Here is a 15202-nt window from a genome sequence, read left to right as displayed (position 1 = left end):
TAACCTCCCTTCCTCTCATCTTCCAAGTTTCTCTTCCATGTGGCCCAGGCTATCCCTATCTCTCTTTCCTGTATGAGAGTAATCATTAGTATCACTCCTGCTCCTACACTGACCCAAGTGGAGATTTAATGCATGCCTAATTAAAGGCAGAATCATTGTCTTCAGGTTATATTTAGCTTTAAATCTTTATGAGTCTATTTCAGTCCTAAAGAATTTGCAAACTTGCCTGGCTTTGTCAGCTGTGCACTCTATTATAACAAAAATAGCACACAGAAGCATTACCTTAGCTATACATCCTTAGACAATCCAGACTATAGCAACACTCTAGAAATTACTACCATTTCTTATAAAAAGGGTTTGCTTTATAGCAGACGTGTCCTGAGCACTGAAATTCAAACCAGGTCTCACTGGCACGTCATCTGTGACAGACTTAGGCAGCCTGCCCCATTCCACTGATGCATCCTGCACTGAGTAAAACAGATTATTCAAATGCAAGTCACTGAATGGCATGGCCCTGGCAGATGAGGAACGATTTTTAAAAACAAGGCATTTTGATTCACTTATTTTGAGAGAAAATCCAGCACCACGTACATTTTCAAAGAGGAAATAAAAAAAGGTATTACTTAATTAAATCTATATCCAGCACACACACTAAACCAGTTGGGCACAAGAGACAGGTACACTGCTTGCATTCCTATTTTACAGCCAGGAGTGTCTGGGAAGTTGTAAAGAAAGTCTGGTTTGCTCTGCAGTTTGTATTTTTGGAGGTAGCCTGGAGAGGAAATAATGAATACAGAAAACCTTAGAGAACTGAAGCCCAGCAGTCAGCAGACTCTGCTCTGGTGAGCTTGCCAAACCAGGAGACACACAGATATATGTGCATACAGTCAGTAATAGAAGAGCCCAATACCGAAGCCAAGAGCAAAATTACTTCATTCACATAAAAGAGAAACTCTCACCCCCAAACTGTTCCCACTTCCCAGACAATCAGTACTGAACTCAAAATGAGAAAAGGCATATTTCATCAGAACGGACCACCTAAGAAAATTACATATACCTTTTTTAATTCAGCTTTTGGCAAGAGACACCTTGCTAACTTAACTAGTTTTATATGGCAATATCAATATTGCAGTGTTCTCCAGATTCAACACATTCACAACTGTCTTGCAATGAGGTACCACTTTCTAAATCTCTTGGGTAAGTGCTTCTAGCTGCTCCCTCAGGCACCATCTTGTTTCTTCCCTGAGAACACTGCCTTCCAGGAACAATGGACATTCACACTCCAACTCTCCAATTTTACAAAGTCTGGTAATTGCCTGAATAAAATGTAATGTTTGCAATGTAGCAATGCTTATGAGAAGCATTGTCTCCCGTTTACAGAAAGCCTGCAACTCTGGAAGATCCCAGAGAGCAGCATGAACTTTACATATCATACACTAATACTCAAAGAAGAGAAACAGCCTACTGCAGTACTGGGGTGGGGGGGGGAAATCAATTAAAAAGCTGATAGTGACATATGTTACTGCCAAAATCCATTCAAAAAACTGGACACAAGGCCCATTGTGAATCTAAAAAACTATCCCAACTAACATTTGATCTAAAATTTGAAGAAAACTAACAATCTCAAATGTTTCAAGTGCCTTCTGAGTGTTTAAGCCATTGAAGCGCATTTGGGTCATGTGTTGAAGCTTTGCTATTAGACATATTGTTTAAATGAAAGCTGCAATTTAAGCAAAAATGATTGATGCCAGAAACATGAATCAAAGGGAAGAAAAATATCTCAAGTCCTTGATAGATCTGGCAATAATTACTACATGTAGAGCAGAAAATTAGTACATTTAAAATATGTATTTAATGTTGAAGTGGGAGTTTTATTTTATTGCTCTCCTTAGCAACCTAATGACCTAGGTCTTTGAGAACTGGCTGAAGGATTGGACCTAACCTTATAGAAGCAAACTAAAATTTTCACGCAGTTAAATAAGAATAGAGGCAGTCACTAAATCCACCTAGATCTACAACATATGCCAGATTCTGCTGGAATCCTCCTTGAAGCACTATAGGTAACGCAGTAGTATGGATAGGCATGTAGAAGTTTTCTGCTAAATGGAAAACTCAAGGACTAGACTCACGAACAGGGAGAAAATACCTCCTGTCAAGCACAACTATGTATGTAAATTGTGGGATGTGACCAAATGACAGAAAAAAGAAAAAAAAAAGCCTTAAAAAAATTAAAATACAGATTCCTTTCATATTTTAAAACATTAAAAATCATACCTTTTAACTTCAATTTAGAAAAGCACAGATCACCATAGTAACTGGTAATAAATGGATTCTACCCTCTATCAGAAAAAATAAGTTCTTGAACAGAAAAAGCTTTTTCATTAGATTTCCAGCAACTAGAATCTCCCTGGGTTGTTTTTGTTTGTTTGGGGGTTTTGTGTGTGTCTTTGATAAAGGAAATTCTAATAAAGGGAATTTGTTATATGATTGCTGTCAATTTTTCCCATACCAGAAAGCAGAGCTCAGAGGAAAAAGATCTATTCTGCCATCAGCAAATAAAGCTGCGGTGATATCAGTACAATGCTGAATTTGCTCACAACCCGCTATATTTCAACTTGCCTTTCCATCTGGTAAGAGGAATTACACCATTCTGGGGAGGGGAATTACACAGAAGGGGATAACTGGATATTTTTAAATCTTATTCCTATGTAAATCAGACTATCAATGGGTGATTACTTGTACAGAGATCCTTACATTATTAAATAGCTTTAGAAGCCTGCATAGAGTGAAGATTTTACCAAATAAGGTATATTCTGAGGAATAAAATAGTATTTCTTTCACCTCTTTGGAAGAAATAACTAGAAAATGAATAGGCCGAATATTTACTAGAATTAAAATAAGGAAAATATTACTTTTTCATTCCACATACTCTGCTTCTATACATTTTATACTCTTAAATTTATCCTTCTTACAACTATATAAAATTTATTATGAAATAAGATACTAAAAACAAGCATTTCCCCCTCCCCCCAATATTGTTTTTCCACCCAGCAGTTCTTCATTACAGAACTCTTGAAGCCCAGTCTTTGAGCAGGTTTTTCCCAGTTTTTACATGGGTTTTTGGAGATGGTTTGCTGGGGTTTTTTTTATGCACCACAGCAGATGTTCACAACTTTTTAACATTTTCCATTAAGGTAAAAGAATTATTATTCTGATTTATGCTTGGAGACTTAGATACACTAAAATGATGATCCTGCTCATCATTCAAAGATATAGTCTCAATACCAACAGGACAGGTCCAACAACCTAAAATCTGCCACAGTGGAAAGTACTTCACCAGAAAGATTGATTTCTTTCCCCAAAAACTACAGCAATGGCTGTAACTGGGAAGTACAGTGCAATAAACGTTACGGTACATCCAGTAAAAACTGACAATTTGAAAAATTCACTATGAAACCATATTTCCACCAAGCATTTGTAACCCTGTAACCTTTCCAGATGCTCATAAATTGACCAGATTTACACAGATTTACAAGGGATTACAAAAGCTACAGGCACATCTCCAGGTGAAGTGTATCTCTTGGAAAAGTCCAGTCATATTGAAACTTCCCAAATAATGGTTTAACTACTCAGTTCATTCTGTAGTTTTCATACTTTTATTCCCTACATCAAATAAAAATTCTCTCATTTGATATCAAAATTTCAACTTTGAAACATCCCCTTCTCATATCCCTTCCATTTCCATAGGCCTATTCCTGAAGAATTATCTGCATATATCATCCTGCACATGAAACCTATGAGGTTCAAAAAGCTCTGTAGACAAAATTCTATGAAGGAAGCTAATGAGCTGCTAGCAAATGAACTATTACAGTATATTAAATAAAATTAATCTTTCTCACCTAAAACAATGTTGTAAGACAGTATTATTTTCCTATTATCAATAAAATTTCATTATTAAAAGCAAGGGGGGGAAAACTAAGTATTTTTATAAGTATTTCTTTTTGTTGTTTTACAGCATAGTTACTTTAATAATCAAACCATTTTAATCAGTACCTTCTGAATGTTTTTACCAACTGACACTGCCTACTTAAAGGAAAGAAAAATACTTTTTAGAAAAAAAAGTGTCATTAAAGCAGCACTGCAAAATAGAATGTAAATTTACGTTCAAAGCTGCTTTACAAGACTAATTTTGATTTTAAAATGTTACTGTATTGCATGATACCCAACAGCACAATTCAGAAATTGATGTAACTTGGAGATCAGTATGCTTTAAAATATATAAATAACTAAAAGATAGAAAACATAAAAATCCTTCATAGGAACATAAATAGCCAACTCTTCTTAAGCTAGGGAGGGAGAAAAAAAAAGGAAAAAAAGTTTTGTAAAATCTCCTTGATTTCCTAAAATCTCTGCCCCAAGGCATGCCATGTACTGCACATGATGACCAGATATAAAAGCCTCAGAGGGAAGGAAGGAGACATGAGGGAGCGAGCGAGATAACATACAACCCTGCAGCTATGACTTGCTAATCAATAGGATGCTTGACAGGAATATAAATCTAACTTCCACACTGAACTGTTAGAGTTCGGAATTTTCACAGAAATCCTTATTTCAGAAATCACAGGGTTATAGATTTGCTGCTGGGATGGCACAACAGCCTATCTAACCAGTGGCAAACCCACAATTTTTATACAGACCTATGGAGAGAAGCATTCGCAGTTTGAATCAAGTTCCAGATGATTATGCAGAATATAATAAAGTAATAAACACAAGTAAAGCATTCAGCTGATTTAAAATAATCCTTATCTTCTGGATAACTACTGTATATGCAGTTTGACAATATAATACTACACTTTCAAAACAGGTTTTGAGTGTAAGGTTAATGTTTACAGAGAAATGTTTACAGTTTTCCAGTTTTCTGAACAAAATACAAATCTGATCAAGTTTGCTTCTTCATATGAAGTTTACAAATCAGATGGCAGTGCAGGGCTGGATTCGGTGATACAGGAGGGACCTATTTTTTTCCTGTCCTTTATCTCCTGATGTTCCGAGGAAAATAATTTAAAATCAACATTTGACTGAAACTTCCATATATAAATGGATCACTCTCCCAAAACAAGCACCAGAGCACAATGACAAATCCCACGTGTATCATTTGATGACATGTACTAAGACTCTACATCTGTGGCTATCGGCTTTCCTCCAGATATCCCGTGATCTTAACAATGAGCCTCTAGCACCGAAGGTTTATCCTAGATATGTCTGTTAATACATTCAAACTGTCTATCACTGAACTGGTCTACATGTGAAGTGATAAAATATACAGTATACTGAGCCTTTTTTTTTTTTAAAGAACAGAATTAGGAAAGGACTTAAGAGCAAAAATACATTTTTTATACTAATACTGGTGCCTGTGAACCCAAGAGATGTGAAACTCACGATATGAAAGGTGATCAGAGCCAAAATCAATTTGAAAATGTTAGCTCTGCAGTTTACTTCATCCCAAAGAAACACCACAACCTGTGCTGGGTAACTCCTTGGTCTGTGTATGAAACTAGGAAGGGGGATGTATTACATGTGACCAAAATAGGGATTTTCAGTCCAAAATTACAATTTTAAGTTTACACCGGAAAAGCCAAAATTCAAATCTACATTTTGTGGAGCTGCTATAACTCCTGACCAGGGGAGGAAAATCCAGCACTAGAACAACCTTTTCTCTTCTAGTTCAGTAAATGGGATAAACAAACCTTTTATGACAGCCATAAACTCAGGACAGCAGACTGATACAGCTGAGCAGCACAACCGACCGCAGGAGACAAAGTTCCAAATAAGGGTGGTGAAAACAATGATGAAATGGACACAAGACAAAGGGAAAGCAATAGCAAAACAGGTATGTGAAATACAGACTGGGAACAGGTCTATAAAGAGTGCCTTGGGCTGAATGGTAGTTGGCAGAGGAGTGGAGTTACAGGAAACAATTTCTTTGCCTGTAGTTTGAGTGATACAACGTACTGAGGAGAATATTTCCCCCCTCCCCATGTTCTTTGTACAGAAGTAGAAAGACATCAGCATATGCCTGTAGCACGCTAGTAATCAAACTGCTTATTAACATCTAGAACTGAGTAAGTGTTTGGACACAAGAAGAGGAAAAAATAGCTTCAGTGAAGACTTAATTGAAAGTTTAAAGATATTACCCCTCTTCAGCTTCTGTCATGTTAAAGATTCATCATTTCCTCCTAATCTTGATTTCCCATTTCATCTTGAGTCTCCAATTAGCCAGACGAGAAGTCCCAGAGGTACTGCTGACACAGAGTAGCTGCCAGCACAGCCCTTTCTCACAAATACGCACACAGACTCTGCAGCAGATATTTTTGTTTCTTGACTATTTATCAAGCAAAGCATCGAGGGTTCTTTAAGATGAATCCACAAATCCAGCAAAGAACAGGTCTTGTGACAAGCAAGACATAACCTTCTGGCACCTCTCCGTGATGGAGAAGAATGAACTGCATTTATGCCTTTTCCCCAGTTCCAACCAACACTGCTAAGGCAGTTTTGGGGCCAGATACTACTTAAAACAACAGTAATTGTGAAAGGAGTAAGTTTCCTATTGGATAATGTAACAGGATATAATTAACTGGAAGAAATTAAATATAAGATTATTCATAGAAATATCTTCAAAGTGTTATTTCTCTTACTTGAAAAATTCCTCTAGTAGTTCTTTGTTCTTAGTCCTCCTATTTGTTATGCTTTATCTTAAGTTGCAAACCTTCCCTCTAAACAAACATAACAGCTATTCCAGCACAAAACAAGATGCACTAATTGTACTTTTCACGACAGGTCTACATGTTCCTCTGTTCTGTATTTAATGACATGGAAAAATGTCTAAAACACTATGCACTGTATATGTTTCCAAAAAAAGTCTAATCATTGCAGATTCTGATCAAGACACATGACAAAGGTACTGAACAGAGTTACTGATTTTGCAGGTATTTTTTGCTTAGAATATTTTTTTTTAAAACCTACCAAAAAAAAGGAAGACAATTACAGATAATTCTCCAGTTATTTCTTCTTAACAAAAGAGTAAGTAATATTACAATTTCCTAAGAAAAGTAGGGAATGAGAGATTCAGCATTAAAACACTGTCAGGTCAATCAAAAGAATTCAAAACCAAAACAAAACCAGTAAAAAAAAAAAACAATTATACACTAGACATGAATTACAGTAGCTTTGGGCTGCATTTAATTGTACTCACAGTTGACACTGGTCTCCTTTGATTCCCTTAGTTGTGCAGAAACATTTTCCTGTTTGCATGTGGCAAATATTTGCATGTCCACTGCATGTGCAAGCTACAAAACCAAAAAGGAAAAGTGAGATTTTTCTTTCACCCATGTTTTACCTTGTAACTAAAGGAACTTTCATGGATTTTAATACTTCATCCTAAACACATTTCCTACAAGCTGTATTAAAAAAAACCAAACATGACCTTCTTCCATTATAAGCTTCATTGAAGAACATTTCACTAACACATCATTTGGTTCATTTTCTGTGGAGTTAAGAACCATGCATGTGCCATTAGGGGCTCTCTTCCACACCTTCAACAACAGCAGTTTGAGAATAGCCATTAAAGTCTGCCAATACATCTTTCTCATGCAAGGTGAAACCCTGACCAGTGGCAGAAGCAATGGCAAATTTCCATTAATTACAAATATCTAATTAAAGTATGCAAACGTTTGGCAAAATATCTGAAATAATTGGAACTCTTGCTTTTGACTGAAGTGAACAAAAAAAGACAGCTTTGAAACCATTTGAATAAAGGCTGAGTTAATACTACAGTTTTGGTCCACATGAGGAATATTCTAGAAGAAACAGGCACCTTCAACAGGTCCTGAAATTTGAGTTGAAGAAATATCACAGAAACATCATCATGACTCTCTCCACTCCTTTTCAAAGTCAGCAGCTAAAGTAAACCCCTCCACGGTGGTCTGCTCACTGTCACTCTTGCTGCCTGACTGATTCTCACCTCAAACTTTGATGTTTCCAATTCTCGAGCACTCTTTTTGCTTTTCCTTCCCATGTTTATACAAATGACTAATCTTGTTTAGGCAGCCCTCCCTCTTTTCTAACCAAGCGTACAAAACATAATAACCTCCCCCTGGTAAACATGTCAGTAAGTTCCCACACCATAGTGGAATAATTACCTGCTAACATTCACACTACATTTAAACCCTTTCTTTAACACAAAGTAACTCTGAACCCTACCTTGATGATCATATTATGCTTTCACTGAAGTTTTAATTATGACCAAGATAAAAGATTTAATATGTGGGCTCCTGCTTGGGAACAGATAGGAGACTAAGTGGTAAGCTGGATATAATAAAAGTTTATTTTCCACTTTACAATCCTAATACTGAATTTCTACCAGAGGAACCCAGGTTTAATGCTGCTATTCTACTGATAAGGAGTTGCACACAATGAAGGCTTCTGTGACAGCGTCCTGTACCGCACACACTCTAAACTCTCTGCCCCAGCTTAAAACAAAAATGCTCTATACCAGCCAGAAACCACAGTGAAACATACTGTTGACAGAGTACTTCTATGTCAGGAATTCTGTGCTTTGTTCAGCTTTCATAACTTGTTAAATAGCCAGCTGAAGCTGAAGAAGCTTTTCTTACTAAGGTACTAGAGGTTCAAAGTACCTGCAAGCTTGGAAATTTCTATGCAGTTTAGTGATGTGTGATGTTTTTATCTCTTTCATAACAGGGCTTGTAACAATGTTTCTGAGCAATACCTACAGTTACCAGAGTGCTAAATTTTCTAATTTTCTACGATCTTGACAGTCTATGCAATAAATGTTCCTTGAAGTGCTGCTACTATAAAATCAGTTATGTTTTCCTAAATCCATTCATGCTTTCCCCTCTATACTTATGGCATGATTATTTAGGCACTTTAAGCTGGAAAACCCTGTTCTCAAAAGTTAATTGTGATTGTGTAAATCTTATCTATACCTTGAGTAAAAAAACAAAGGAATAAATTCATAACAGCTTGTTCTACTTATCGTTACTGCTCTTTAAAGTGATACACCATTACAAGACAAGACAAAAGTTGTAAAGGAGATAAAACAGTGAATTCCAAATCGTACTCCAAAAGCTGACAATATATTGACAAACACAGAAGCTATTGCCAACCAGCCTTCATTGATTACTCCCACTGTTATTATGCGCTTAATAGGAAGTAGACCACCAGTGTGAAAGCAGAACTTCCTTTACCTGAGTAGCTTTTATTTAGTGAAAGTATTTAAACACCAAGTTGTAAAAGCCTTTGTACAGGTGGGGGTGTTGTAAAATGCATTACACAGTAAAAGTAACAGATACAGCTGTGGAAGGGCCAACCCATTTCCTTTGGCACCTCAGACATGACCTGTATATTCAGTCCACAGAAGTACTGATAAATCAAACTTTCCAGCACCATTTATCCCTAGGGACATCTAAATCAAATCAGCACCTGTAGAGTGCACATTGGCGTACTATGTGCTCACTGACACAGCAATCCACAAACTCTTCTCCAGTCAGCCAGGTATCTCCTCCCAACTAAACTGCATCATGCTTTAGTCACTACACTGTCTTTGAAGTTGCCTGGACTTATTCTGGAATCCTTAAATAAACCTCCAATAGAATGTCTAAATCTTGACCCATGTGTATTCCCACACACAGAAGTAAAGGATACCTTCATAGTTTGGTCTCCTACCAAAAACACCAACATGGCAGCTCCACCTCACCTGCATTTTTATCACACCTATGAAGCTTCTAGCAGTGCTACGATCAGGACAGTTGTCAAAGGCAAAGAAAAGAGGAGTTCAGCAGACTCAGAACCCTGTATTCTGCATTGCTTGTCAAAGAGAAAGCTAGTTCTGACAAGCCCAGCAGCTAATTTTCTTCTATTAAAAGATGAAGAGAAATTACTCTCATTGATCAAGTCGCTAGTAATTTAACTGTTCCCTGCATAATGCCTTGAAAAGGGACACCAGGAGCTAATCACATTTACATTACTTTAAAAATCTCATCTAGGCAAGGTTTATTTAACAACGGTGATTTCATATTTTAATTAATCTCAAGCTTGCAAGTCCGTGATGAAAAAAGGATTCCTACCAATCTGTGGACCTCTATGTGGGGAGTAACTCAAAAAGCAAAATACACATAATCCATCCCTGCTGTTACTGAAGCAAATGCAAATATATGTTATCAAACAAATGCAACAGCAGTAGTAGGCTGATATTATGGTACATTCATTGGAAAAAAAATGTAGATGTTTTTATCTTTGAGCCTCACTGCATTGGCCTCCTTCTGAGTAACACAGAAGAAATTACAAACTTTGAATATGAACTATGTTTACTAATTAATAAACTGCAACCTAAAGCTACATTTGATTTCAAAATAAAAAGATTTACATTCTTCTGTTACCTCAGTATTTCCATATTTGCTTCGATACTTTCTACTTGGTTTTGTCTGCTTAACCACCCTCAGCAAATGTTTTCTATTCTGATAGTATTCTAAGTCAAGTTAAAACTCTAGTGACCAGAGTATCTTTTGCAGTCTAGTGCTAGCAGAAATATGCCAAATTTTGGAATTAGTTTTAAAAGCATATATTGAACCAACCACTCTGAGGTGGTACTAGTCAACACAAGAGATACAGTTTACAGTTTCCATATTTTTTTGAGGTCCCACCCCTCTCGACCTCCATGCATTTGTTTTCAAGGAAGGAGGCTTAAGTTCCAGCACCAGCAGCTGCAGCTAAAACCTGTATTAAGTTCCAACTTCTTTTCTTTAAAAAAAAAGACACTTATCTTTAATGTTGATCTAAAGACATGCTTAAATTGATTTCTCTTTGTAAGAACTCCCTAAAGCTGAAGGAAAAGGAAATAACAGTTAAGAGGTACAATGAAAGCTATACTTAATACTTCACAGTCCAAATGCTTCTCTCTTCTCCCCTACCTCCCCACCCCCCCATGCATTTATTAAAAGGTTTAAGAGTTCGAGTAGAAGTGCATGGCAACAAGCAGAGGTTTCTGACTGAAAATCCCAGGCTCAGCCTACTTAATGCTAGATGGTGGGAAGATCACATTAGCGCTTCTGATTTTCTAGGCCTGTCTGCCCCGTCTTAATTAACATCTCAGACGCTGCCAAGGAAGTTCTCCAACAACATCATACCTGCTCTAGCTGTGGCTGAAGTTAGCTAAGGCATCCCACAAAGATGCTCAGCCAGTAAGGACACCTCCAGTTTCAGCCACACTTGAGCATTTTATCAAGGCTCAGCATCTTCTACCTGCTTTCCTTTCTGCCCTTTAGTTCTCATGTCCTTCAGAATGGACTTTGGACAGACGCTCTTCTTTCACATGTCCTGCTCTGCCATATCTCACAAGTGATGTTGGCTTAACAGCAACACATTCCCCATTATTATGCTTGAAATAATGTCCAATTCCATTATATTTGGGACACTGAGAGTGGGATTAAAACTATAGGATGAAACATACTGTTATGGATTTACTGGGTTAAGAGAAATTAAATATAAGCAGAAACAACCTTTATGCTATTGGATACAGTTATTGCATCCCAAACAGAATATAAATATATATAATACAATATATAACAACACTTATAAGCTCAGTAGAGAAACGTTCTCCACTAAGTTTTTCTTTTCTTTTAAAGAAATCTAGACTAGTTTGCCCCTCTCCTCAAAAAAAAAACAAAAACATACAACTGCAACATAGAAAACTAGCCTCACTGATGCCACTACCCCTTTTGGTGAGTGCAGCCATAGGAACAGTAGTACAAGACTGTTAGAGACATGATTATCCACAGCATAAATCATATTCAGATGCTACTCCTGTACGACATACCCCCCAACACTCACAACAGCATCATACTCCGACACTTTCAGGAGGTTACCATGACACTAATCCTCTCTCAAATCTTCCCTGACAATCATCAATGCTCAGAATAGCTTGAAATCCTACTTTATAGCAAGTTTAATAAATAATCACATTCTGTCTTATTAAATTCTGTTCACATTCTGTATTTCTTCCTAATTTAAGTACTCATATTTAGTATTCAAATTCAGAAATGAACCTCTGCAAACCAACTGGTTAAAATTAAATACAGCATTTTCTTCTGGTTTGTTTTTTTTTTTAAGTAGTAAAAAAAATCTGCATCTTGAAACACTGCTGACTTTAAATAATAACAGCATGTTAAGTCCAGGCAATACATTTTCAGACAGATAATAATACCCCCCCAAGACATAACAGGGATCAATAGTGTACCACAGCTCTTTTTCCCTCATGGAAAAGTAGCACATCTGTCATTCTCTATTTCATAATTCACACAGTACTAACAGTTTTTAATTATAAGGACAAACTTAAGACTCAAAATAGTTGCCAGGCTCTGCTGGATTTCAGAAACTTCAATTAGGCAAGAATTATCTTTAGCCTTACAACTTCCAAAATAGATTGCAGTATGTAAACACGGGAAAACTTGTTACCAATGTTATTTCACTAACTTGTTATTTCACTTAAAGGTACAAGAAAGGACAGAAATTAGAACTGCTACAATTTTGTGTGTGGAAAAACAGGCACATAATACAGACATACAGGTATATTTTAATTCAAAATACGTTGTACAATTCCAATGGAGACTTTATTTCATGTTGCAAATCCGTGCCCAAACATGTGTACATACTTGAAATCTCCTTCAAAATTTGTGTGTTATATGACAATTTAAAAAAAATATATATTATCAGCTACAAAAGTTCTTTTTGCAGGTAAGATGCAGTATTTTAGAAATATTCATTCACTCCCATCATGACTGAGAAACATGTTTAGTACACAAAATTGTATAAACTGCCTCCAAGTTTAGCTCTAATAATGGAGTTCTGATCACTTTTCTGTTCTATCTATAGATACACCCAAGAAATTCAAGCCTCTGTAGAAGCTGAAAATGATCCCCCAGATAGACTGGTAAGATTTAAAGCTAACAGCTCATTCATCTCAAGTATTTTAGCACAGAAAATGAATGTAACAGATCTCCCAGGCTTTGGGTTGTATCATATTCCATGTCAATGAACAAGTCAGTTCACAGGAGCAAAACCAAATCAGAAATGACCACAGGACCACAAAGGTGATTGAGAGACTCAAGTGTCTTTTGTATTAAGAGTGTCTGAGACACTGGGATTCACCCTGGAGAAGTCTCAGTGGGATTTTACTGACACATATATATACCTGATGGGGGAAAACAGACTCTTTGTAGCGACGTCTGACAGTTTTTATCAATCATTAGATAACTTAAATAAGTAAATAATTAACATATAGCTTACAGTAAAAGAACTGCTTATAAAATAGAATTTTAAGCCTATATTTGTAATGTTATTTTTACATATTAACTGAAAAGATTATATCAGAGCTTTGAAAAACAGCAACAAAAGCAGCACCTTGGCAATATCTACTCAATTTTCGGGAAAACAGCAGTTCATGCTACACTTTTGTAAAACATGCAGATCTTAGTGGAACAGAAAGATTATATGAAAACAATATAATCCAGTAGAGTAAATCCATGCTGCAAAAATCACAACCCTATAGAATTTATTAAATAATAAACCCACAGCATGATTGATTCGGAGTTGCTAGCTCAGCATATAAATGTTCTTGCTGATGCTGACAACAAAAGAATACCCATCAGGATTTCCATGAAGTATGCATTTTAGACAATTGAATTTAAAAACACTTATTGCTTAGCCCCCATCTCCAACATATAGCTTCCAGAGCAATTTTTCCTCTCAAACAGAGCTTGCTACAAATAACACTTTAACTTAATGTGTTTGCTTACTTCAAAGACTACCAAAGCAGTAGCTTCACACAGGTAATTTCTTTAAGACAATTTACACTGATTTTTTTTTAAAAGGAAAGCTGTGTGAAAGCTATTAAATATTGAGGTGCACCAGTTAAATTTTGGCAATATGTAAGGCATAAGTTGTATCAAAACACACATACATACCAAAAAAATTACTCGTGTATCAAAACCCCCTTACACATCCAAATACATGTGTGCTGTACAAAAAATATGTATGTTGCATATGTTTTTATAAAAGGAGATAGAGGCGCTCTCAGGCAGGCAGACTAAGAAATAGCAAGTATAAACATGTAATAGATATAACACTGTAATGCTCAATTTCACTGTAAATGTTCACTTACGTAACCCATTAGGCTACTTGTATGAGGACTGCCCTCCTGAGACAACTTACTACTCTAGTAATTCTACAAAACTACCTAATCGCTTATTTTTTAGAAATGTATATCCAACTGGAAGCCCCTAATACCCTTTTAGTATTCAACAATTACTTTTATAGGAAATGCATCCATTCAACCTTTGAGACAGATAATGTAAAAACAAACAGATGTTCCCAGCAACACTTACATAACATCACTAATTGAGCATCATTAAAATTATGTTCAAGAATTTCTGTGAAGCTATAAGCAATAAAAATAAGAATACCAAACCCAGAAAAAGATGATATTTGGAAGGATTGCTGTAAATGCAGGTCAAATGTAACTGTTATTTTACAGTGGCATGATTAATCTTCATTATAAATCAATCTTCTTAGACTAATTAGCACATATATAACTAATATTATTTTCATCCTTCTTGGCTTGCTTTGTGATTTATCTTTCTTTGGTCTCAAACCAAATTGTTTTTCATAGTACAACATCAGCACAGAAAAGACAAAAACATAATTAGGAGCACTTTATTTGGAGAAAAAAATAAAATTACTTAGAAAAGAAGCATTTATTAATCTGGCAGGCCAGAATTCTTACTAGGTTTAGTGAAAACTAGAACAGTGGGTCATCGCTTTTTTTTTTCCAAAAGTAAACCACAAACTAATGATACTGAATGCCAAAGGCTTAGCACATGTTACTTTTTTTTTAATTGTGTCTTTTAAAATTTTCTTGAAAAAGACAGCAACTTCTTTAGTGGCTATTTTGAAAATTTTGGTCAAAAACCTCCTTTCATCAAAAGGCTGCTATTTTTTTCTCCTCTCTCTAAAGAGGATGTGCAACTTTCTAAATTAGAAAAACCAAAAAAAAAAATCAAAGATTACTATAAGGCACTATGAAAAGCAAAACAATTTAAAACCACTCAGTAGTTATTCATAGCAGCTT

At 36.0% G+C, this 15202-nt stretch overlaps 1 protein-coding gene across 1 annotated transcript in view; it reads right to left on the bottom strand.

Moving 5' to 3' along the window:
- Positions 1-15202, bottom strand: part of ATRNL1 (attractin like 1) — a gene marked incomplete at both ends in the record, with an annotated part of 499083 nt that overhangs the window by 334600 nt on the left and 149281 nt on the right. Inside the window, one exon of the mRNA XM_084265269.1 lies at positions 7253-7346. Within this exon, the coding sequence (XP_084121395.1) occupies positions 7253-7346 (94 nt within the window). The remainder of the gene's footprint in view (positions 1-7252; positions 7347-15202) is intronic.

Source organism: Gallinula chloropus, assembly GCF_964237585.1.
Source record: "Gallinula chloropus genome assembly, chromosome: 5".
Lineage (NCBI taxonomy): Eukaryota > Metazoa > Chordata > Aves > Gruiformes > Rallidae > Gallinula > Gallinula chloropus.
This window is presented reverse-complemented; position numbering and strand designations above follow the sequence as displayed.